At 38.5% G+C, this 23,839-nt stretch overlaps 1 protein-coding gene across 10 annotated transcripts in view; it reads left to right on the plus strand.

The window, feature by feature from the left end:
• The first annotated feature begins 8,974 nt into the window (after positions 1-8,974).
• Positions 8,975-23,839, plus strand: part of TRDMT1 (tRNA aspartic acid methyltransferase 1) — a 28,859-nt gene continuing 13,994 nt past the window's right edge. For 4 of the 10 annotated variants that reach the window (XR_004495744.1, XR_004495746.1, XM_033511809.1 and 1 more), the window contains exons 1-4: positions 8,975-9,089; positions 17,097-17,206; positions 18,857-18,933; positions 20,393-20,464. Coding sequence is in view for 8 of the 10 variants with exons in the window: in XM_033511809.1 (XP_033367700.1) it covers positions 9,026-9,089; positions 17,097-17,206; positions 18,857-18,933; positions 20,393-20,464 (323 nt within the window). In the remaining 2 variants the exon portion in view is untranslated. The other 6 variants (XM_015619078.2, XM_015619075.3, XM_015619074.3 and 3 more) reach the window with 6 other exon arrangements.

Consider the following 23,839-nt stretch of genomic DNA (forward strand, 5'->3'; position numbering starts at 1 on the left):
TCTAACTGCCAGAATACGAAGTTTTCTGTAACAAAATAGGACAATTCTATACCAAATCAGGTGCTCATTTTCAAAGCTACTACAGCCCTGTGCCCTGAGGTTATCTCTACCATCATGCACACTTCTTGGAAAAGAGATGAGAAGAGACAAAAAGAGAAATTTTTAAGCTCTATCACAAGTATAGCAATTTATATAATCCATCTCTTAAAAAAAATAAAATAAATCAAGAATTACACACTGTCTCACTTCATTTAACATCAACAGCACTGACTGCTGAATGGCAGCAATACAGTTAGCAATGACTGGGACATAAAGAATGAGGTTTTCCAAACTGAGAAGAGGTTTGGCAAGGTTTAAGGCTCAATGCTCAACTCTTTAAGCAGAAATTCTTTAAGCAGAACCTCTTTCTTTAACCCGAAACTCTTTAATCAGAACCAATTTTCAGAATACACAAAGTCTCTTAGTCTTGATTTTGGGTGTCCCAAAATAACTAATTTGAAATTTTCTCTCTCCACATCTTTGTTTCATGAAATTTATATATTTCAAATATAGAACCAAGAAATTGTTCAAGGATCATGACAGTCACTTTATAAGGACATCTAACTTAAACATCAGATAAAATATTTTAATTAAGCAGCTCAGGTTTTCAGGAGAATCTGTGCAAAGTGCATAGTGTGTGTAGCTTCTTTCTGTCCTTTGCCCCATTGCTGACCTGGCCATCTTGACGTTGCACTAGGTTACAATTCTACAGCAAACTTTTGGCCCAGGTAGAAGAGTATGAATGAACAGTCACTTGTCACATTACAATGGGAAGCCCTGTCTTGGTTCACTTTTTAAATTTTGAGATTGCCAACTTTTTCAAGGATGAGCCATCCATCCATCCATCCATCCATCCATCCATCCATCCATCCATCCATCCATCCATCCTCTCTTTGGAAAAATCTAAAAGAAGTGATTCTTGTACACCATTAATGAACCTTCTCAGTTAAACACTTACTACTTCTTTTTGGCCCAGCTTTTTCAAATCAAACTGCTTAAAGAGCTCCTCTCGCCAAAAAACAATTAAATCTGAGAAGTGATTTAATTCTTGTCTCTCCCCCAGTTCCATCACTTACACAAAGCATAAATAGCATAATGTTTTCTTGCCATGATATACCAGGAAATGATGGTCTTGCTGAGGAAGAGGCAGGACACAGCAATGGAATCATTAATTGCGTGCAGCAATTGTTCCATTCTTCCTTTGAGATACCCAGGACAAGCAGAACAGTACTAGCCCCTTGAAGGCCAAGTTTTTAGTGGATTCCTCAGTCCAAGATCTTGTGCCAAATCCTTGGTTCCAATGAGACTCATAAACTGAGCGTACATTGTGTTAGCCATTCTGGGATTAATTGGCTCCTTTCAAAGGGAAGAGGCAGTGCTGCACACACCCCAAAGCTGAGAAGGCTGAGATTCTAAAAAGACATTCTTTTTTTACATGCCAGCTCTATGCCTAATTTTCAAGCATAAAGCAGTTGGGTTAAGGAGGGAAGATGATCCAGATTTAAGATGCATAATATATTGTGGGCCACAAGGAATTGAGTGGAAATCAGTTAAATACCAAAGAGATGATGCATATGGCTGGAGAAAAAAGAGAGCAAATGTCTGGAAGAGTAGAGGTGTCCATATGTTTTCAGGTGAAATGGTGTCCTGTTTCCCACTACAAAGAAAATTCTCTGTCTACCTGAAATTTGCCTTAAGAATTTGGTCTTGTATATAGACCAATATATATACTGGGCAGGAGAGAGGTTGTGTAGGATGACAGGAATAAAGACTAAACTATTCAGGAGCTTTGTAGATGTTTCAGTTTTGCTAAGTTAGACTTTTGCTGTTTGTAGCTGTTTATTTGACATGGATCAGGCATTTTTATAAGCTCCATGACAGAATTTATACCAAGCCTACCATGTAAGTCCAGCACATCAGGATGAAACAACATTCAGGTCAGATGTCAGGATATTTCAAAGGGAGAGAGAGTCATGGTTTTCCCTGAATATGGTAATGCCACTGTCCCACAGTTGTATTCCAAAAATAATCAACTTCTGTTGTATCAAGAGGAATCTTGAGAGATATCCCACAGATGAAGGACACAGTACTATTGTGGTACAATATACATGATGCCTGGACTGCCAATGACAGCGTGAATTATTCACAGTTTAGGTTAATTAATTGCTTGAGTTTCATATTGTTAGGTTTTGAACAAAAGTGTCCTATACTGTTGGAGATGAGTGCTACATCTGACTTGGCACCAAAACTGTGATAAAATCATCCACAGGGACTTCATCTGACATGCAGCATTCCCAGTGGACAATTCCAGCAATCTCTCATTGTATTTTTCTGGTGAAGTATGTGAAACATATTTGCTGGAGTTTTTAGTAAGCCAAACTCCCTATCACTGAATTCTGATACTGCCAGTTCATACTTGGGCAAGATTTCTCTTCTTCAGAAATAACTATTTTAGGCTTTCTTGGCCCTTTAGGCTAGACTTTTTGGGGCTTCTCTCTCCAAGCTGTCGTGGCAAAAATAACATTTAAATTTCTCAGTCCTTTTTCTGAAGAAAGTTTGTTTCAACTTTAGAAAAATCTAAAGCTTTTGTTCTTAGTTGAGGCAAAGGGGAAAGGGGAATGGACCACAAAAGCAGCCAAAAATTACACTGTTATATTTGTCCTAGATTTTTTTCACAATAACTTTTCAATTTATCCTTTATTTCAGTTTATCCTTACAGAATCTCACAAACTCTTCAAATCTGTACTTTATTACAGACTATTTTTCAAGAGACTTTTGGGTAGATATTACATTGGTGTGTTTGAAAGATACCCGTAGACATGTCCCAAGCCAGAAAGAGAATTTTTTGAGTACAGTAACTTCTGTAATTGCAATTCATAACTGATATCAAATAGTTTTATATTAGCTTTAAAGTAACTCATTTTCAAATGCTAGCAATAGAACAGGGTGGAAGACCTCTCTGTGCTGCCTAGGCACCAAGTGTTCAGCTTCTTGGACAGATTTTACAGTACTCACTGTGTACAATTTTGGTTTATCTAATCTGAAGGTCGCTCAGCAGGGCCACAGTTACAGCTCTGCTATGGCTGCATTAAAGGTTTTCTTTCTCTCAGGAGAAAATACCCTTCTTCTGAAAGCCTACCACCATGGCAGATCTCATTTCCTGTGCTAACACTAGTCGCTAGTCATAGTCAGAGATTAAACTCACCACATGGACTGAATGGAAAAAAAAAAAAAAAGTTTGGGCAGGGGCTGAACTCCTTAAAAGCCAAAACTGCAGTGTACAAAAGCTGAAAAGCTGTAGGTGATGCTAGATGGCCTTGTGATCAGAAGTTGTGACCAGCACTGACATACAGTTTCAAGTCTTTTTCAGTTTGCACAGTAAAATTGTACAAATTATACAGGGAAACTGGAGGTAAAAATTCCTGCCTTAAGCAAGAAGTTAAGAGGCATATCCAGGCTCACTGTCTGCATTTCCTTTCTTTCTCTCATCTCCCCTCCCCTCTCTTTGAGAGAGCAGCAGGCACCACATCATTTCCTCCTGCCTTTGCAAGGGAGCTGGGATCTCCCACGCCATTACCTCATCCTGAACTGATCCCCCTTTAACAAATGCCTGGCTCCGTGCTTGCTGTGACCCTTCAAAGGTCTGAGTCAAAACACATTCACCAGCAACCTTTTGCCTGACTGCAGGGGCCTTAAAGAAAACTGTTTTGTTCAGTCCAGTGAATATATATTTTTTTATATTACTTTTATTTGTCAAGCACAGGAATATGTAAGTACAAGATGGCCAACAACATAATGTAAATATATGTCTCTCATCCGGCCCAGGTAACCACTGCAGGCCAAATGTAACAAACAAGCCAGATTTATATAGATTTAAATGTATTTAAACCAGAAAAGTAAAGATTTAATTAGAGAAGCAATGTATTTTTATTCCTTACTCCCTACAGAACATAAACCTAGCACAAAAACCTGAAAATAAAATCCTGAAATGGAGCTACTAATATCTTTGAAAAGCAAAAGGTTAAAAATGTTTGTGTCTGATCACTCTTCCAAATAATTTCAGCTACTTAAATTTCCCAGATAGAGAATTCTTAGAAAATGCATTGAGAGTGGCTGTCAAACCTGGTTTGATGTGGTTCTCATTTCTAGTCTTGCAGAAGCATGGCATTATAAATGAAAATCATAGGCTTCCTTAGCCATGCAGCCACAGCCCAGCAGGCTTCCTGGAAGCACCGCCTCTGTGGTTGACAGCTACTTTTACTGAGCACCACTTCTGCAGAAATCAGCTCTGATAAATACCCTCCTGAAACATAACATCCGATGAAGATTGACTTTGATAAACTGCAAAAGGTTTTTAGTTTTATTAGTTACCCACTGGGCCAATGGTTATGGCAGCAATAATTGATGCCATATGCTCTCAGTGATTTTTTTTTCAATTCACTGGTTGCATTGCATTCTTTCCTGGCCACAGTGATTTCTGAGCTAGAACATGAGCTTCGCTTCCAGACAGCTGAGATGTTTGTATACTCTTCCTGATCCTCACCTGGGTATTTAGTAGGTTGTATCGGATCTTTGAACAGAAGAAACATTTGTTGTTGTTGTTCAGCCATCAACACTGATATTTGCTTGTACTGAAGTTTTGGCTGATCACTGTGAAGGCCCTTTTAAACATCTGGTGTACAAGCAGAGATAGATTTTCTCACTCCATGTTTTGAATATAGAGGAAATGCTCACAGTCACTTCCCAGCTTCAGGTCTACTACTTTTCATCACCCAGCCCTACACTAGGGTTCCATTCATGGCCTTGACAAAGCCCAGTGACAGGCACTGCAGACTGGCAGCCTCCTGGCACAGCTGGGAGAGAGCACAGGCCCTGCAGCAAAGGGGAGGGTAGGGAGGAGACTTAACATGTAGCTGCTTATGGAGTTTTGTGTGCATTTGTTGAATTATAGAGACAGAGCAATGGAACTTTTCTTCTCACTTTGAGGACAAGATTACACGGTCCAGTCATATTTTGTAATTTTGCTTTTCAGTTGCCAAGTACAATGCAGAGTCTTAAGGAAGGGGTTTTTGCATGTTTCTGTAATGTTCTTGTGAAGCATTGCTAGTTGTAATGTTCTTTACAATTCTAAAGCATTTTAGGAAGTGAAAATATTGCAGTGGTTTCATGTTCCTCTTATCACATGTAGCTGTTCCACTGGATGTGTTTGTTGATTACCAAGGCAACAATTTCAGACCTAGCATGACTACCTGTATCGTGCCACTCATCAGAGATGTGGGCAAACTCCAGAAACTTCTGCACTGAGGAAATGCTGCTAGCTGGTAGGAGGCAGGAGTTTTCAAAGCTGTCTCAGTGAAAATGCTGATATCACATGCTTATGTCAACATCTTTAAAAATATCATTAAAAGATCAGTTTGCTTAAAATATATTTTACTATAAATATATTCGAGCCAAGCAAATAGCTGCTTCATCAATGCATTATCATAGTTCTATAGACATTCCCATTTAGAATAAATGAAGATCATTTTGAAAAACCTTTCATTCGTTATTTAAAGCCAACTACATTGTGGAGCCATAATTCATACATGAAACAGCCCATACTTGTGTCCTAAAAAATGCCGAGTCCAGAGTTGGACTTTGGATTTTAACTCTGTTATTAATCTTCTCTGTTAATAAAATTAAATGTTCATGGAGTTTTACAGGAATACTACCCATCCTATAAGCATGGAGAAGAGTAAAAAGGAGCTGTCACAATAACCAAATTTCAGTAAGTCAGAGAGATCCAATTAGGAAATTTTGCAGACACGTGGCTGCTTTGGGGTCACAAGACAAAGTATGAGCAATGTTTAGCCTGCTCCATGGCAGTGGCAGCAAGATTTTCTGAGTGGAGTATGGACAATTGCTTCCACAGGGCTCACCCTCTCTCTGCCATCATTACGAGTTTTCCTGTGAGAAGAAAGATATGAGAGGCCATGGATCTCAACACTTCTCAGCCATTGCCCCTGTGAGAAATAAGTAGCGTGCCTTAAATACTATTACATAAGTTTGGATCCAATAAGTATGGTTATTATTATGCTTACTTTACATTTTTAAAGGAAAGAACAGCACAAGAAACTGCTTCCAGATTCCTTGTTTTCATTTTGGTTCTTTTCGCAGTTGTCAATTAATAACGAGAACCAGGTTAGGGCAGACAGTTATACAGAATTATAAAAGTGACTGTTGCCAGTTGTTTAAAAATGAACACTTGGGAAATTTTGGTTCTTCCCATTCTTTGCAAGAGGAAGCCAATAAAATCCCAATCTAGTTTATGAATTTATTTCTTGCCAGAGTGGAGGCATGTTGATCATATTCTCCAGTTTACTACACTGAAAGAGGAAGTAGGTGGAGGATTTCCCCTAGGCAGGGAATGTTCTACTGCCACCAGCACGGTAGTAGTGCTGCTTTTTCCATCAGACTTCACTTTTCCTATGTATGAATGGCAAAATACCTTGGAGTCAGGGAAAGGAGAAGGAAAAACAGGTCTCAGCCCTGTCTTCTTGTCTGCTATTAATCACTCCAGGTACCGGGTTACTCCAAATAAATGAACTGTCTCAGGCTGACTACACCTCTCACTCTTCACAGTATCTAGCATTGCTGTGATCTGTAGGTTATGGGAATAGTAAGACAAGAAGCTCAAACTCATTCATCAGCTTTACTGATTCAATAGCCTAAAATTGCTCTTTTCTTTATTTTCACCTTTCATCTATATTTTGAAGGGGTTCTACTAAAGTGTATCTTAGCTGATAACAACTTTGCTCTTTGTAACCCATCTTTATCATCTTGACCAATTTTCTTCAGAGCCTTCAGCGTATTTGTCCCATGACTCTCTTCTCCAGCAAGCACATTTCTAGTTTTGTTGTGATTCCCTTTTCTCAGCTCTCCAACAACCACCAATGCACAAAACCTGCATGCAGCTGGTTGCAATGCCTGCTGCTCTCCTCTGGTATCCCAGCTGCTGCATTTCCTTTCACATATCCTAGACGTAGACTTGGACTCCTTGTTTTAGTCACCTGCTTACTTCCATGGCTGACAAATAAAGCAGGAGCCCCAGACTCTGATAACGAAGATCCACAGATGAATGACACCACTGTTTCAAAAAAACTGGCAAGAACTGATATTTTTACTTTGAGATTTTGCTTCTAATTTCACTGTTTTCCACAGGTGATGCACGCTGTATTTTGGAGAAGTGCATTGAAAGGCAGCAGACTTAATTATTTTTTTGTTCTCCAGTTTCAGCTAAAAATTCTTCCCCCACTGCAAGTTAATAGGTGGGAGCTACTATGACATGCTGTATGAGGCAGTTTCTAAGGCAAAAATAACTATTCCTTAAACCCACCTTATTTCTGACAGGTTTCTTAAAGGCTCCACAACAATATAATTAAATCAAGAAACTAGTGGAGAAACATGTTCAGGTTTGGGTTGGTTTTTTTTTTTGTTGTTGTTTTTTTTTGGTTTTTTTTGGTTTTTTTTATTATTTATATGTTTCATCCTCACTTTACAATATGAATCTGCAAACAGAGGTGTAGATGAGTGTCTGCTTGACTGTGGTGGGTAACCCATGTAACAGTGTCCTAGTTTAGGGCAAATCAGGAAGGAAAACTCCAAATGGGGATCTCCACAGGGAAATGCCCCTCCCCACTAACTGCTCCGGGAAAGGGGAAAAAAAAAATCCCTGGACAGAAGTGAAAAAAGCTGTTTATTTAACAGAAATTGAGTAATATTAAATAATAAAACCTCTTGCTGTTTGATGGGATGGCAAATCTAGGAAGAAAAAGTCCTTTTCATGTGGTGTAGCTCGGCTCGCTCAGGTTCTTATCAGTCCTCCGGCGCTGGAAAGTGCCGAGGCCCAGGCCCCGGTGGGCCACAGGCGTGAGCTCCCGGGGTTTGGCTGGGTGTTCAGTCCAGAGCAGGCTTGCACAGATCCAGGAAAAAGGGAAAAAACAAAGGTCCAGGGAACTCCTCTGCCTCAGCTAGCTAAAACTAACTAAAAGCCAGAGAGAAGCTCTGTCCCGCTGTCTGTCCGTGCTGCAGACACCACAGTCCAGACGCGGGATATGTGGGAGTGATGTTTTCCTTAACAAACTGCGGCTTCTTCTTCCCCCTCTCTTGCTCTCAAAGCCAGTCTTAAAGGTGCAGAACTTAATATATAACATAAACCAGACGATTGGGGATACCAGTATCATAAAGTCACCCCAGGACAAACAGCAACGTACTTACTCTGGTTTATATATATATATATATAGACACACATACATACATAAAATGTTTGTTTAAAAACCAGACACTTTACAGAGGCAACAGTATCACTGAGTAGTCTCTTCCTTCTCAATTTAGCAAGAAGCGTTGCGGCAAATTATGGCAGTTTCATAAATTATTTCCTTCTTTCCTGTGCGGGCTTGGGAAGGACTTCTCGAAAATATCACTCTACGCCGGACTCAGGAACAGCCGGGCCCACGGCACCGCCGAGGCCCCAGCCAGCAGCTGCGCTCCGGGCGGGCCAGCACACCCGCTGTCCTGGGGTGACCAGGGTGACTTAGGTGACTAGCCCTAAACCAGGACACCCCCTCATGAGGGCCAGCCCCGCTGCGGCCCGCACAGCCATTCTCTCCCTACGCCGCCCGCACTGGTTTGGCTGACGCCCAAGGGAGCCGTGGCGGGCAGCGGGTCCCTCTCCCGCCCCGTCACTGCCAGGAGGGCGCAGGTGGCGGAGCCGCACGCACCAGCCGCCCCACGGACACCTCAGGGGGCAGCAGGGCCGACTGCACCGGGGCTGGCCTGGCCCTGCGGAGCCGACCTCGCCCGTGGTTCCCGAGCGACCACCAAGCCCGGGCCGCCGCTGCTCCGGGGCAGCGCAGGCCGGGGCGGGCGGGGGAACGAAAGAGCGGCGGAACGGGCGGGCGGCGCTCGGGGAGGCGCCGGGCGGGCCGGCGGGCGCGGCTGGCCGAGCATGGCGGCGCTGCGGGTGCTGGAGCTGTACAGCGGCATCGGGGGGATGCACCAGGCCCTCAGAGGTACCGGCGCGTCCCGCGGGGCTCCGTGCTGCCTGCCCCGCCCGGGACACCCCGCCCTCGGGGGCTCCGTCTTCTCGAGGGGATCCCCGCCCTTGAGGGAGGGGGGGCAAGTAGGGTGCTCCTCTTCTCGATGGGGCGGACAAAGGTGGCCGCTCTTCTCCCATAGTCCCTTCCCCAGCCCGGCGTGTGGCGCCAGGTACCCAGCAGCACGTTGGGACGGAAATTAGGGATCCCTGCGCCTTGCTTGGCCCAGGCAGCTGCTTCTGGAAAGGCCGCGATTTTGTGTTTGTTTTTATGTGCTCTGTGTAGTACAGACGCACCCCGGCCGCAGATGGGACGGGGATCACTGAGATGCCCGGGACGATAACCACATGAGCCGGGGATTCCCACTGGCATGTGCGTGGACTTGGTTTTCATAGGCCACAATCAGGTGAAGAGCTGAGCTGTGTTCCAGTATGAGCAAGCCTGAACATCTGAGGCTGGTGTAACTTTTGATAAACATGACAACTGAATGTGGAATTTGAGCTGGTATAGAGGGTTGACACCAGCCCATATTCCCAGGTGAGTTCTTGATCTGGTACAGGGAACCCTGGAGCTCAATTTGCTGAATTGTTAAAGCATGACCTGGGTGACCTTCAGCAGGTGCTGTAGATTCTCTGTGAATTTGTTTCCTCATATTAAAAACTGAGTTAGGACTATTGATTGGTTTGTAAAGTACTGTCGACCTTACTACTTTGAAGTCCAGCTTTCAACACACATTAGTATAATTTATGAAAATCACCATAATAATTTTAACTGTTACTACAATCCTTCAAATCCTTCAGTCTTCAGGAGCACTAGCAGAGAGCATTGTCATAAAAACATCAGGTAGAAACTTGCCTTATCTTGCTATTTTTTCGGGGAGCTATGGAATATTAAGAGTATGCTTACAGAGTAAAATCCATTTAGCATAATTTATTTACTTAAAACACACTCAAAATTGTCAGAGTGGCATTTTTCCTGCTATCCTATTTTTGCTGTGCATATGTGCTTTATTTATAAATATGATTATATAAAAGACATTTTATTTATTACATCTAAAAATACACAACAAAATAGGTTCCTACATTGTTCCTAACCACCTGTTTTGCGGATGTGTATTGCTTATTTCTTATTTCCAGAGACTTAAGACTTAATATTCTTAGAATATTAAGTGGAAATAAGCTTTGTCTGGAACTGCAGATTTTGGAGTTTTTGTAGAATGAAAAGTGTGTTGTACCTTCTATATAGTGTGCACACTAATGGTAGCATGCTGCTTTTCTAGTAAGCAGATTTCTGAAGTGATGGCAAGATGGCATGTTTGCTGTATTGGATTTGATGTATTTCCATATTTCCATAAAAAGTGGACTGGCTCTTGAAAGTACTACACCATGGTTCCTTCACTCTTTACTGAATTATCAAGCTGCATTCTTGCCATAATAATAGATGTCTTAGAGCATTTCAGTAGTGTGCTGCAATGTTTAATAAATTATAATGCTCGATGCAATGTTCTGTGAATTTCCACCTGTGACAACATTATTTGCAATTCAATGAATACTTAAAAGGGTGGGAATGTTGAGAATGTCTCATTAGATTATCAGAATACTGTAAACTTTTATCCAAAAGGTACACAGAGTTAGTGATGCCCCAGTGGATAGTTACTACATGTATAAAGTCTTGAAATCATGTCACTTAATGGTGTAGTTTGAAGACTGGAGGATTTAAGTAAACCCCTGTATTATTTCCTGAAAAGGTAAATTTACTTCCATGTTTACTGTTTCTGAACTTGCTGAACACAAGTGATTCAGTATCAGTCATTAGTGTAATTTTTATTCTTACGGGTTTACATTTGACTGAAGAAATTGCAATAGGTATGAACAGTGAGACAGATTTTTCTGTAGTGGTATCAGCCCAAGCAGATGAAGGGACTCTAAGTATGGATATGTAACTTATTTTTGTTAATGACCCTAACTAGTTCAAAGTGGTCAAGTACCAATTGAAATTTGTGAAGCGAATAGACAAAGCTATTTGCATTACAGTTGGTATAATATTTTTTAATCCTAGTGCATATGTTTTTGGGAAGTATATGAGAACTCAGCCCATAAGTATTGTGTTGTCTCAGGAAAGGTCCAAACCATACACTTGTAGGTGAAAATCTTGTTTAGAGTCTTGTTAAAAGTAATTGGCAACTTGATTAAAAGGTGTCCCACAAAATTTGAACTAAATTAAGCATTTAATAACAGGTTATTATATGAAACTGTTTTTGATGAATTTGATTTCATTTGGTAGCAGAGATGTACTTGGGCATTTGATAATTTCTACTGGTTTTTAAAGTCCTTTAGACATCTGGATTCAGTTTTCTTACAGTTTATGAAGGAACAAAGTAAAGGGGTATTGAAGTGTTTGCTTTTACGTGCAAATAAAACAGAAAAGAAGTGAATGTTCTTCTGTAAGTACTTTAATAATGTGTTTCTTACATGTTTTTGGCTTGTATGTGTACATGAAACCATGCTGTTTGAAAAGGTTTCTGATCCTATACTCCATTTAGCAAGTGGCAGATTGTTCAGCATCTTCATTTTAAATCATGTATGGAAATATAAGAGGGGTTGTGGGTTTTTTTCCCATATAAATAGAAAGTTTGAAAGAGAGGCTTCCATTGTGCCAGTGCTTCCATAAGCCAGATGCATGATAGATGAAGATTATGTATAATAATATATTATCTTGGTATGGTTTCTAGTGAATCTATGAGCCAAGAAAAATAATAGGAATATGTAGAAAATAAAGGGAGCATATGGTATTTCAGTGGCAGCATCCCAGAAAAGCCTTTTTCTACAAAAGGGGTTCTGCAGTTCTGGCAGCCTAGTTCCAGGCCAGTTATGGTTAGTTCTGCTGGTCCAACTTTCTACTTTTCTGTGAAATTGCCTGTGTTTCAATTGGCAAATAGGTATTTCTCAGGAAATCTGAGACTGACTTTTCTACCTTGATGCCCTTGGCTGTGATCTTTCAAAAACTGAGTAATAGGATAGCTTGCAGGGTGAGAATGTTTGTTGTTTTGGCATTTGTGATTAACATAGAATGTATTTGGCACCAAATAGCATGCAATTGGTTTTGAGATTGTCCTTGCCTACAGTAAAAAATAATTGAATTTTCACATATTGATGGAAGTTTACAGTCTCTTGTAAGTGTTTCTCTGTAAATAGTACATAATAGTACATAGTTTCATAGTTGAATCACATTCTTTTTGACAGTTAGGAGAAGGTTGTTTTTGAATTTGGGTTTCAGTCTAAAGCTGAAAAAGGAAAATCTTGGGGATTATCTAGCTCTGTGTTGGTACTTTTGCTATACATAATTCAGCACATGCAGGATTTCTGATTTTAGTTTTTGAATGCTTTATAATAATATTTTAACACCAAAGCTCTGCAAAAAGATACAGTTTAGAAAGCTGAGCTCAGTTAAGGTCTGAAATAAGTGAGTCTGTTCATATTCACACTCTTGAAAGACTGAGGCAGGTAAGGAATGAAAGTACATTTCTTTCTTTCTTCCCACCTTGTACCCTAAGCCTTTTGGGATTTATAAAGATAGATGTTTAAGTCATATACATCTAAATCTATGATATTTTTTTGTGTGTGTGAGTGAACTTGCTCTTTATAAAGTGCAGAGCTTCTGCAGTGAAAAATAGTGTTTTATTTTTAGAAAATCTATGGCTACAAATTCATTTCCTTAGCAACTTTCCATCAAACAAACAGCCTGCTCTTCCTCCTTCCCAACCAAAACAAACTTAAACTGGCCTATTAATTTAGGCAGTTTTCCCATGAAAAATCGGTTCCCTGTCTCTGCCACAAGTATTTGTAATTTGCCAGGTCCCTGAAAAAAAGTCTTCTTGTATAAAACACTAAAGGACGTATTTTAAAAAATAACCATAATTTTTCAGTGTTAAGTTGGTGATATTTTTCCTCTGCAATTGTTATATTTCAGTTTTACAGAGTAAAAATTTTTGTTTCTTGTGCTCTGTCATGCGTGCTTGTTCATTTTACTTGGTTGTCTCTGTGAATTGCACAGCACAGTAAACTGGTGTGTGTATTTAGACTGAGCAAAGCTATCCCACCAGGAGAGGCAAAGGAGACAAAATTGGCAAGGAACTTTAGGATTCAGCACATTGCAAACCAAAAATATTGCTGGTTAGAGCGAGTTTTTACACCTAAACTAAATTTAATGCTTCTCCAAAATATAGCTCTTTGTAGCACAGGATAGTACCAGTTGTGCTATAATGTAGGTTTATAAAGTTTATGTGGCTTAACATGATGAAATCTTGTACAAATACAACAGTGAAAGAAGTTGCTAAGTGTCCTGCAGGAAGCAGGTATCAAGTTTGCTGATAGTCATGTTGACTGTAGTCATGGACAGTTCAGCCTAATCATTTCAGCCAAGAGCTGACAACTCAGAAATTAAATCTTTGGTCTCTGTTTTAAAAGGAAGCAGGACTGACAAAACTTGTGACTAATTTTCCCTTTTCCATCTGTTTCCATATACCTGTTAGAATAGATAATTGTTCTGGCTCCTATTTTCCGATATGCTGAAATCCACCAAACTGCCCTTGCTATAACACAGTTTATTTCATGTGTTCTGTTGACATTGATGACTCTATTGCAAAAGTACAGTAGTGAATATAAACAGATCTATGTTAATTTTAAGGTCTGCAGAAACACATGACAAAGGAATCAATTCTGAAGAGGAAAAGGACAGATATTGTAATGTCAGAAATTTTATTTCTGGCATTTGAAGGTGACACTCTTTGGGTTTACTTTTTCAAATCAAGCTAATGCAAACGTCCTGTCTTTCTTTGTTTCAAATGCATCACCTTCCAGTCCTTACAGCAGTGTCCCTTTCCCTCAAGAGTGACAACTCCATAGCCAAAAGGACTTGTAAGCATTCTGTATTCAATAGAGAACTGGGACCCAAAGTGTGATTGCTGTCTCTTTAGGCAGTTTAAGACAAAGACTTTCTGCTGTTTAGATCCAGGAGGTTTTAAGCTTTAAGTGTGAAATCAGTACATTACTAATATGATGATATGAATTTGATTTCACCTGCTTTCAGCCAAGAGAGAATATTACAATCTAGTCTGCCTAAAAATAAGTCATAACACTTTCCTCAGTAACTTCCCCTTCATGTCTGTGGATTCCATCTAAACTATATCATCTTGCTCAGAAATGAAAATCCCAGTTCAAAAACTGCTGTTGAGGAATCTTTCAAATCCAGGTATTCCAGCAGCCTCTTAGTTTCACTTAGGAAATGTGTCTTATTTTTTCTTTAGTCTGAATAAAATGATACTGTTATCTGCATTGTCGTAATTCTTTTAAATATCTGGGTTTTGAAAATTGGATGTACTTGTTTGAGGGGGATAAAAAACTCTCCAGAGCTGTGTCTGTTTCTGTATTGAAATTCTGCTATATATTTTGGGGAGTTGATTTAACATCCCACCAAGTCAGCGATTCCCAAGTTGGTTTTGTGCCTTTTGTCAGTAGGGATAGTTACACACAGTCTTGATTCTGTTTTTCTTAGACTCTGCTTTCAGGCTTTTTTATGATGCATTCCTTATAGTAATTTTCAAGTAGTAAAGTAATTTCTATAGAAAATCAGAATCGCAAATCGCAGTTTGACATAAAGTTATTTAACTTTCAGGAGAAGTTTTTTAAAAATGTTGCATTTTCATATTGTTTGAAATTTACACAAGCTTTTCTTTGTTAGGTTGGATGTGTGAGAGCTGCTTGTCTCAAGCTCCTTCATGCATTTCCAGGGCATTTTCACACAAATACGCTTAATCAGCTTTTAGAGGGAGTCTGTTCCGTAACGGGAATTCCCAAGTGAGCTGCAATTTTTAGATGAAAAGGAGGAGAAGCTTTTAAAAAGTTATCAGGTGTTTGAATTAGGAAGAAAGGATCTCAGGGGGAATACTTTGTAAAAAGTTTCTGTCCTTTTTCCATGCTGGTTTACATCTCTGGTTTAGACTGAACATTGTATTGAAAGGAGATTCAATCAGCTGTGTACTCTCTCCCAGTATCTCCAGGCTTTTGGGCCTGTGAAGTCCTCAGTAGCTCTTTTTTCTTGTATGTACACAGGGAGATATTGGATGGATGGCAGTAAAAATGAGTGTCTGAATCATGAGTTGTGAAGGAAAGCACACAGCTTGCTTTCTCCATTGCCCTTTGTGTTAATTTAGATAATAATTTGCGTGTTCTGATTTTTTAAGTTTTGTTTTTCTTCTGGAGTACCTGGAAAACACAGCAGGGGTTAGTGTTTTAAGAACCGAAGGAATAAGTGAGAAAAGTGCTCTCTTTAACAGTATTGGAAGTTTGTTCCTGTTATTTAGATACTGCAGTTTTGTTTTAGGAAGATGAGAGTGATGGTTCTTGAATACATTTGTAAATTGAGACATTCATCCAGCTTCTTTTCACGCTAGGTGTCAGTGTTAACATACCTGTTCTGTAATCTCAGGTGTAGTCGTTCCATTGTCCTTGTGGATACACCTGTATTTAGTTCTCAGTTACAACTTCTGGTCAAAAAGTCAAGACAGTAATGGTAAATAGTGATTTGTATGTTGACCCTTAATGGTCTGTAAGTATTTATCTTGTGAAAATCCTTATCTTTTTACCCTCAATTGCACCAAGTAAACCTGGAAGAACCAGCTTGGTCCTTGTGAAAATGTCTGCTACAATCTTTTCAATACCCAGATTTCTCTTTCATCCTAGTTTTGACTAAGATAGCCTTGAAAACCTGAAAGATAGTAGATGGATGGTAACTGCATTATTCAAAATTAAATCCACTGGGATCATCCTAGTTGGGCTTTCATCCTCTCAAACTGTAAATAATTAGCTGACTAGAAGGAATTCATATGGTGTCTCATAAGGTCATCCGTTAATGTGTTACTTGAGCTATTGTGAGATTATGCAAAGACATGTGGCTATTTGCCTTGTTTCTTTTGGTTTACAAAAGTTTTTTAAAATTGCCTGTGTTTCATCTGAGGCTTTGTAATGCTGACCATAATGTAAATATCCTGGTGGTTGATACTGATCTCGGGTATCAGGAGGAAGGGTCACTTCTCTACCTGCAGCTGTGACAGTAACCACAGCCCATCTTCTTGGATAAAAAGCCTCACTGAAGGTATTGTGTTTAGTAATAACAAATGGTGTGACATGATGAGCAATGGAGTAAACACTGCTCTTTTTATCTCTTTAGCTGCTTTAGAGAACCTATTACTCTCTTACTCTATAAATTAACAGTTGTTTATTTACATTCTTTTTAGTGCATTTTTATTTCAGTGTTTTAGCTGTGAGTTTGTTACACTGGCCTCTTCAAAAACGCCTTTATCCAAGAGAGAAGGTGAAAAGTTGGGTATTTTGGGATCTGTAGCTGAAAGGAGGCACCAGTTAAGTTTGAGGCCTAAGGCTTTACTGAAATGTAAGGGCAAGTGTTTTTCAGGCAATTTAAAAGTTTTATTGGAAGAGTAGACGTATGTTAAACATATTGGTGCTATTTTTTCATAATGAGAAGTAGTACACCTCTAAAATAGCACACTTCTTGTAAGTTGTGAGAGGATAAGGCAGTGGGGCTTGGCAGATTGACTTGGGGTTCCTGTAGCCAGGGAACTTGCTGGCCACAGAGACCTGTACAGAAGTGGAAATGTTGAAGAGGTGCACCCTGTTTTGAATTTTTTTTTCTACTAATTAGGTGCCGCTAGGTTCCATTTTTGGATATATAAAGAAAGGAAGTATTACCCATATGATTAGAAAAACAGTTCTTTGGTTTTTTATACAAAGTTTCTAAGACAACAGAGCAGAATTTGATTGTGTAATTTGCTTTTTGTTTTTGAGCGGTGCTGTAGCACAGCTGCGTTACAGCACAAATTAGCAAAATTAGCAAAGTTAGCAAGTACATTTTTCTAAGAGTAGTAAAGAGAAGCTAGAGTTTTCAAATTATTTTCTTTAATTTTAGAAAGCTGCACATATGCAGAAGTTGTAGCTGCTGTTGATGTGAACACTCTTGCCAATGATGTTTATAAGCATAACTTTCCCAGCACACCATTGTGGGCGAAGACTATTGAGGTGAGTAATTAATGTGGTTTTTACTGTAGTCTGGCATTTGTAAGATGTAAGTTGTTTTCACTGTCTTCATTAGTAACAAGAAAAACATAAAGATTTACGTTATTATGAATAAAGCAGTTTTACAGTAACTTCGATTGCCTGTGCTGTGGTGGCTTGTTGAAGTAAGAGGGATATTCATACTGCAGGATTTTCCTTAAAGTCTTGCCTGCTACATCAAGAAAGGTTATATAAATGTCAAGAGGAACGCTTACCACCGGTAAAGGAATGTCAAAAATTATATTTTTAGATTAAAAAAAATATTTTCATGTACTTAAAAAAAATTTAATTAAATTACTTGGGGGCATGCCTTTGTTTTGCAGTCATAATTGGGTTCAGAGAAACACAGCAAAATATATTGGATTGAACACTCTTGAATCTTTTTTTAATGGGCTCAATAGATAAAATGTTTTAGGAGTTCTGTCACTTGCCAAATTATTTGAAAAATAGCTAAGTAAAATTAGATTTCGTTTTAATAAATGAGAGGCAAGGTAGGCATGGAGTTTTGATTGGATTGAGTCAGAAATTACCATATACTTCTTAATCTTCTTTTATGGTTTTACAACATGACAGTAAAAGATACTGTGTCTGTTTTGAGACACCAGCTTAAGTAAGAGTTAAATAGGTGGCAAAAGGTTAAATGCTTATTCAGCACTCAATAATAACTGGCTAAATTATAGTTTATAGTTTTATAATGGAAAAAAAAGAAGAATCCTTGCCTGTGTCATTTTATAGTAGACAAGATCTGATTATTAGAGTCAATAACACCTTCCTCAAATATAATGGAAAAAACCAGCAGCTTTTGTCTGGTTTTCTGAGGGTAGTTATGTTACATTTGCTGTATAGATATCCCTCAGAATATGTAAGGAGTGATTTCTTTGTCCAGGTCATAGTTACCTGATCATTGTCCTTCTTTCCTCCTCTCCCCTTAATGTGTTGACTTTCTAGTGTTGGTGAAAATTTAGTTTAGAGGAATTTCTACCTGTGTAGTTAATTCCTACCACAGACGTAATTACTTCTTTTATGAGCAGAATAATTTTTGCATATTGAAGAATTTCAACCAGACAGTATTTTTGACTAATTTTTATAGGGGAAAATCTGTGAAATAAACTTTATAGGGTGCATTGCCAGTGCGCTCTTAAGAGCTAAAACACATTGTTTGGATCTGTAAAAATGGTAATATTTACACTTGAGCTACTTTCATTCTCAGATGTTCTTACACATATTTTGAGTATGTTAACACTGGTTTTGATGTACAAAGACTTTGTATCTGAATAATGATACTTTATTTTTGGGAGAAATAACAGGTCAGTATCTACTGAAGGAATCACTGCACACCTCAGAGAATGAGCGGATACAAACCTCAAGATTATGTATAAATGCTAACCTTATCAGTGTTTTGTTTTATATTCAGAGCACTGAATGCATATTTACATTTTATGGTTTGCCAAGGTAGAAAAGATTTTGAAATTGCTAGGTCAAATGAGAGATTAGGTATTTTTTTGCTGAGTACAGCATGCAGTGGAAGTAAGAGGGGTAGTTTGATCTGAAAGATGTCTTGGGAATTTCATACAGCTCACAACTCAACATTCTTCTATATTTTTCTTTTGTCAGGGCATAACACTGAAAGAATTTGACAGGTTATCTTTTGATATGATTTTGATGAGTCCTCCCTGTCAGCCATTTACAAGGTAGGTACAGAATGCTTGGGAGAAAAGTGCAGTTATTGCACTATATACGGTCAAAGGAGAAATGTTATCACGAGTGACACTATGTATGGGTGATCTGTGTATCTTTCTCTTCCTAAGAGATTTGTTGTAGCTCTGTTCACCATGATGTTTACTAAAGCGAAAAAAGTGCAGCAATTTGCATCTTAATTGTTCATCACATTTCTTACATATGTGTACATTAATTCAGTTTAAGTTATGTAAGCTTCTTACAGCACCCATTTTGTGAACTGTATTATTCCTCTAATAGTGAAATTAGTGTTTAGGAGTGCTGCCTTTTCCTTTTAGGTATCAATCTAATATTTTGCTGGGCCAGCTCCAGAAGGAGGGTTGGAATTTTTCAGTTCTGCCTGAGACTTCAGAGTGTAATCTGGTTCTATTTGTACTTTGAAAATTGCACATGCACACAGATAGTTTATTCTGAAGAATATTTCTGTTTTAGCCAAGACCAGAAGGATAATGGCTTTGAAATGATTTTCTGGATGATAAAGAGAAATATCTTCCTGATTAAGGACTGAGTTTACTGAGATGTTATTTGTCAGATTAATTTGTAATTCATATCATTGGACAGCAGTAACCAGTGGGGTAAGATTCTAGCAACTGCATTCATGCAAAGTAGTGGCTTCATGAAAAAAGTCTGTTGATGGTGATAATTCTGGTTGTGTAAGAAAGCATATGTCATTGAATGTTCTAAGATTGAAAAGAAATCTCTGTAGAGTGGTGCTGATCTATAAAAATGAATTAGTACAAACCTACGATGTATGCAGGAAACATTTCAGATTTTTTTTCTTTATAATACGATGAAAAGAAAAATCTGTGTGACTGATTAATTTAGATACATGCTAAAGCTCACTAAAGCTCTTCTACAAAGCTTTTATTTTTATTTTTAATGAGCTAATACAAGTATAAGCTGGGGAAACAGGCATGGAATCATTATCATTTTTGTAACCTACATAATCTGTCCAGTTTAGTGTTACAAAATTGGTTCCAAAGTTATTCACATGGGGATCAATCCTGCTAAATGGTGAACAAAGAGGCTTTAATTCATAGAAATAATTTAATATATTCAGTGCAAAATAGCAGGGTATTCCCAGAAACCCAGTGGGGGTTTTTTGTTCATTCAGAGCCAAGTATATTCAAAGGCTTTGCTGGACAAGACCAGAATGCTAAAGACTTTGCAGACTGGGGAGTGGATTTCATTACTGAATGCTTCAATTTTAACCTTGCAGTGAGCTGAGTGATTCCAGGGGCAGACTTTCATTCCTTAGAGCATCTCTTAGGACACTGCCTCTGTCTGTACGTGATGCTTTTGCAGAATCCCCTTTCAAAACTCAAAGAAAAGTGTCAGCATTCTGTAGAAAAATGTAACTCAATTGTCAGTCTGCTCTGAGTAATACATTGGTGTTTCTTTATTCTCTCTTAGAATTGGCCTGCAAGGTGATGTGTCCGATCCACGGACGAAGAGCTTTCTTTATATCCTTGATATTCTCCCAAGGTACAAATGAACTTCTGTTTCCATTGTAAAGCCCCTTTTGTAACTAAGGCTTTGTTGTAACTAGGTCTTCTATATTTCTGTCAGACAAGACATCTGTAATGTTTTAGAGGGATACTTCTAGTGTTGTGTTGTATTCTGGGTTTTTATATGTTTTTTATATATTTATATATGGTTACATATGATCATATGTAACTTACAAATACTTGTATTTTACTAATGCTGTAATCACCTCATTGTTGCTGTGTATGCTTTTGTTGTCTGGTTTCTGCATGTCAGTTTAAACTGTGCCTAGATGATAAATGAGAAGAAAGAGTTCTTTTCAGTTAAACATCAAATTTGCATAGATTTTACATAGAAGCAATAGGTAATGTAATAGTTTGTATATTAGTCTCATGGAAACATGTCAAGTTTTTAAAATACTGGGTTCCAAAAGCTTAGATTCAACATATAGTTATCTTTTGAAGAGTTACCATTTGAAAGTTGGTTTAAATATGTTATTGACTGTACAATGTTAGTCATCTTGCAATGTCTTCCATTCTTTCTTGAAATCTCTGTCCTTTTTGGTGCTGCTAGGTATCTTGGGGAAAATTGTGTATTTTTGGTTGTAGCACAATGTCTTGTTTGGGGTAGTAATACTAAGGAATTGGAATAGTACTGTATTGTCTGAATAGAGTCTTTGTATTAATCAGTCATTTTTTGCCTGGTCAGATCCAGTTCCTAATAAAAAAGCCTTGATTATCTGTATTAATGGCAGTCTTGTGTCACCTGGAGACTAGGACAGCTCTTCCCTGTGTATTCCTCCATCAGTTCATCTTGCTGTAAGGATTGGAGAAGGACAGATGAATGTTTGGTATCTCTATTTTTTTAATTTTTTTTTTAATTTTTTTTTTAATGAGTGCCTTCAACACAAAAGGAAGCCAATACCAAAAAGCCTTTCTTTCAAACTGCTGTTATCACTGGGAGAAAAGGGTCTTCATCCTTGTTCTAGAAACTTCATGCAGCCAACAACCTGAAATGGAACTGTGTCTATGCCCTTGCCATGAGCAGAGAGAGAACAATGCCATGTATGGCTGAGTGGCTTGGCAAGGCCATACATAAGAAATCTGTGTCAGAGAACACAGAACAAACCACAGATATCGTAGCCCAGTAAGTTAGGCAATTCCTTGGTTATTACTACTCCCTTGCTTCTGTCAGACACACAAAATTAGGTGGAGAACATGGGTTGTTTAGAAGTTGCAAAGGATGTCTTTTGTGGAGTAAGAAATGTAACACAGGTTTCTAACTGATTGTTAAAATGATAAATAAATAAAAGGTAGTTACTGACTAAGTTAATAATTTGTCAGAATAATAGTGCTTTCTATATCCTTAAAGGCATCCTGACCTGGGGATTCCTTTCCATTAAACAGACATGGTTAAGAGGCTGGCTGCTTTTGGACATTATAGCGCATGAATATGAAAATGTTGCTTCCCGGTTGCTGTGGGCTTAGATGCATGAACAGCAGAAGTTTTTCCTTCTCAAAACCAGAGCTTTAGACACTCCAGGACCTTTATTTTTATCATGACGATGCAAAAGACCTGGGCTTGGCTGTCTCACTTTTATCTCAGTATTCCAGGAGACACTGCTAATGTCCCTTATCTCCTTGGGGAGGGTTCTTAAAGTAGCACCTACTCCAAGTAGTCACTAGAAGGTTCACCATGATGGCTTCTGTAGAGTTTCTCAATTCCAGTGGATTTGTGTTTTACTAAGATAGTACTTATGTGTTTTTTGAATACGATACATTTGTGAGACATTGAGTATGGAGTACTTCAGCCCCAAAAAAGGAAATTCTTAATATAGGAATTATGTCTTTACATTTTAAATTGATATGGTATGCATGCAGTTTATGAAAAGTGTGAAATAATTTCTCATCCCTTGGATGTACTTACCTTTTGTTCAGCCTTTTATAATGAAATATTGCTGAAATGAGGTTCAGAGGTAGCCTGGGATGACAAATATTAGAGATAAAGGAAAGGATAATTTTAAGATGTGAAAAGGCCTAGGAAATCCTTGAAGCATTCAGCCAGCAAACAAAGTCCAATTCAAATGGTCCAGATACTGTCTGTTTATTGTGTCCAAGCCATAACCTGGCAAAATTCAATGCTAAAACATCAAAGTGCTGCTTTTACAGAAACATTTTTAATGTTAATACCTTGCCAACTACTTAACACTTCCTTGTTGTACAGTGATTATTTGCCTTGTGATCTGTCGATCCCCTATGAGTGCTTGCATTTCAGGCTGTGCTCTGGATTCATTGCTGAAAAAGAAGTTTCATAGTAGTCAATGATGAGGAGTGTGGGTAGACATACCAACAGATATATTCTCCATTCCTTTGCAAAGAATTTGGCTGCTGCTGCTTTTTTCAGCTTAGTATTATTTTTTCACTATTATTTTTAGTATTTTTATATTTGACTTATTTTCTTGCACGTTTTCCAGTTTCTTGTGAAATGCATTGGTTCTTTTATTCATGTGATGACTTTAATTGGTGGTAATTAAAAATGTGCTGAAACAAATTCTGCTATGATTCGTTCCAGTGGAAGTCCAAAGTCACTAACTTCAATAAGTATGAACCTGCTGTCTGGGGGCATTAATATCCTACTTCTGTATGTTGTTCTGAGATCCTCCCAGTGTGTGAGAGACATTCTGTGTCTACAATGGCCTTACTACAGTGCTACAGAATGTTCCCAGAGACTTGAATCTGAATCAGTCTGAATCATGCTTCTAAATTGTTGGGACGATTGTTAGAGCTGCTGGCACAGTTTGGGCATGTCAATTTCTCCAGAGATTTAATATGCTGTTCTTGGAATGTGCCTATTTCCAGACCTTTGTACAGATCTTGCTAAAGCTGAGACACCTCCTTCCCTTCCCCCCATCAAAATAAACAAGTCAAGTTTAGAAAGTTGAGAATATCTGCAGTTTGAACTCTAATTATGTTGTGTTTCTTGAATCAGTTAAATTAATACTGGTTCTGATGTGTTATCAGTAAGGTTTGTGTGACATTTTGACATTGATTTTGGGTACAAGCACTTGAAAACAACAGTTTTATGGCTAAGTAGCAATTTGTGTTCCCCCAACAGTTATATTTCCTATTACATACTGAATCTGTTGAATAATATTGTGCTTTAGGAAATGAACAGTGTTAAACATTTTCAAAAGTACATGCATGGAGTACAAGAGGGTACAGCCGTTCATCCAAATATAGGTGGGATTTGTGGTTTTCACCAGCAATCTGCATTTTTAATATGGCTGGTTTTTAAAGGATGCTAAACTTTAACAGCTAGCATGATGTGGAAATACTTTGATCTTTCTCCTAGCTAAACAGATCAGTGGATGAATAT

The sequence above is a fragment of the Parus major genome, chromosome 2, assembly GCF_001522545.3.
Source record: "Parus major isolate Abel chromosome 2, Parus_major1.1, whole genome shotgun sequence".
Taxonomy (NCBI): domain Eukaryota; kingdom Metazoa; phylum Chordata; class Aves; order Passeriformes; family Paridae; genus Parus; species Parus major.